General features: G+C 37.6%; 1 protein-coding gene across 1 annotated transcript; it reads left to right on the top strand.

The window, feature by feature from the left end:
• Positions 1 to 483: 483 nt before the first annotated feature.
• On the top strand, positions 484 to 1,307 carry LOC114375130 (protein DMP2-like). Its single transcript, XM_028332876.1, has one exon. It carries the CDS (start codon positions 503 to 505, stop codon positions 1,115 to 1,117), a length of 615 nt encoding a protein of 204 aa, XP_028188677.1. The 5' UTR covers positions 484 to 502; the 3' UTR covers positions 1,118 to 1,307.
• The last annotated feature ends 264 nt before the right edge of the window (positions 1,308 to 1,571 follow it).

The raw sequence follows: 1,571 nt of genomic DNA, 5'->3' as shown, positions 1-1,571 counted from the left end.
AAATATTAACATCCGGATGTTAATATTTAGAAAATATCTTGAACTCTATTGCCTCTAAAGGGAACGATTATTATTCATTAATTAGGTAGTCTATTCCATAATATCTACCAATTTCTACATGTAAATATATATATAACTAAAAAAAGTGAGTATTTGGACATGCAGTTGGTTTCTACCTTCTACGAGTGTTAATTAGCAGTAAGCAGAAGCCACAAGGAAGTCACGTTTAAAGGGTACAAGAAATTGGAAAAACGCTCGTGAGAAAGCTTGAATTAGAATTGAAGCTGCAGGGTGGGTATGGTTTGTCTTAATTTCTTTGTTTCCAAAACCAAAAGCAACAGCAAAAGCAAAAGCAAGATTACATCAAGAATTAAACTCTCCTCCTCCTCCCCACGTTGCGTAGAAGCAACTAATTTTAACTCCCTCTCTCCCTCTCCCCGCTTCTATATAAAAAAGAAATTTGTCAAGTTTAATTTCAACTGCAAGAGCTAGCTATAACAAAATGAGTGACAAAAACAACATGGTTATAGCCTCCAAAACAGCCACTGGTAGTTCTTCATCATCTTCAAGAATGTCCACAAAAACATTCTCGGGACTCGGAAACCTCGTCAAGCTCCTTCCCACCGGCACTGTCTTTCTGTTCCAGTTCCTCATCCCTGTCGTAACCAACAGCGGACACTGCACCACTCTTCACAAGTACCTCACTGGCGCTTTCCTTGTCGTATGCGCATTCAACTGCGCCTTCGCCTCCTTCACCGACAGCTACACCGGCAGCGACGGCGAGCGCCACTACGCCCTCGTCACTGCCAAGGGGCTTTGGCCTTCCCCGGCGTCGGAGTCTGTTAATTTATCGGCGTATAAGCTCCGGTTCGGGGACTTCGTGCATGCGTTCTTTTCGCTGGTTGTGTTCGCTGTGCTTGGACTCCTTGACACCAACACCGTGCGGTGTTTCTACCCGGCGTTTGAGTCCGCTGAGAAGATTCTGATGCAGGTGGTGCCACCGGTTATTGGAGCAGTTGCTAGTACTGTTTTCGTTATGTTCCCTAATAATCGCCATGGAATTGGTTACCCTACAAGCTCTGATTCCAACGATACCCAACACAAGTCTCAGACTTGAGAATATCTCTGTTTCATATATATGCACCAATTTGCATATTTTGGTCGAGCTTGATTTATACCGATTCTTGCAATGTTTATATGTTATTCTTAATCATTCAAAGGTTTATTTTATATATTTGTTAAACAGAAACATGTTGCTTCAATTTTTTTTATTTTATTTTAGATGCAAAGCTTCTTAATTAAGAGAATTTACTCACTCCCTTGTAAAATAATTGTTAATTGTTGTACAAGAAGAAAAATAAATTTTAAAATAATTATTATTTAAATTTTTTAATATAATATTAATTTTTATTTATTTATACTCCTAATAACTACTATTGTGTTGCATTGTTTTTAATAAAAAAATTAATAGTGATAAGATTAATTTAGTAATATTGTTACCAACTTGCATATTTTGGTCGAGCTTGATTTATATCAATTATTGGAATATTTGTGTTTGTTATTGCATGTTA

The sequence above is a fragment of the Glycine soja genome, chromosome 11 (genome assembly GCF_004193775.1).
Source record: "Glycine soja cultivar W05 chromosome 11, ASM419377v2, whole genome shotgun sequence".
Taxonomy (NCBI): Eukaryota; Viridiplantae; Streptophyta; class Magnoliopsida; order Fabales; family Fabaceae; genus Glycine; species Glycine soja.
The sequence above is the reverse complement of the archived record's forward strand: the minus strand, read 5'-3'. Positions and strand labels throughout refer to the sequence as shown.

Excerpts from the sequence above, each read along its gene's own strand:
- LOC114375130 (XM_028332876.1), top strand. The coding sequence starts at position 503 with ATGAGTGACAAAAACAACATGGTTATAGCCTCCAAAACAGCCACTGGT.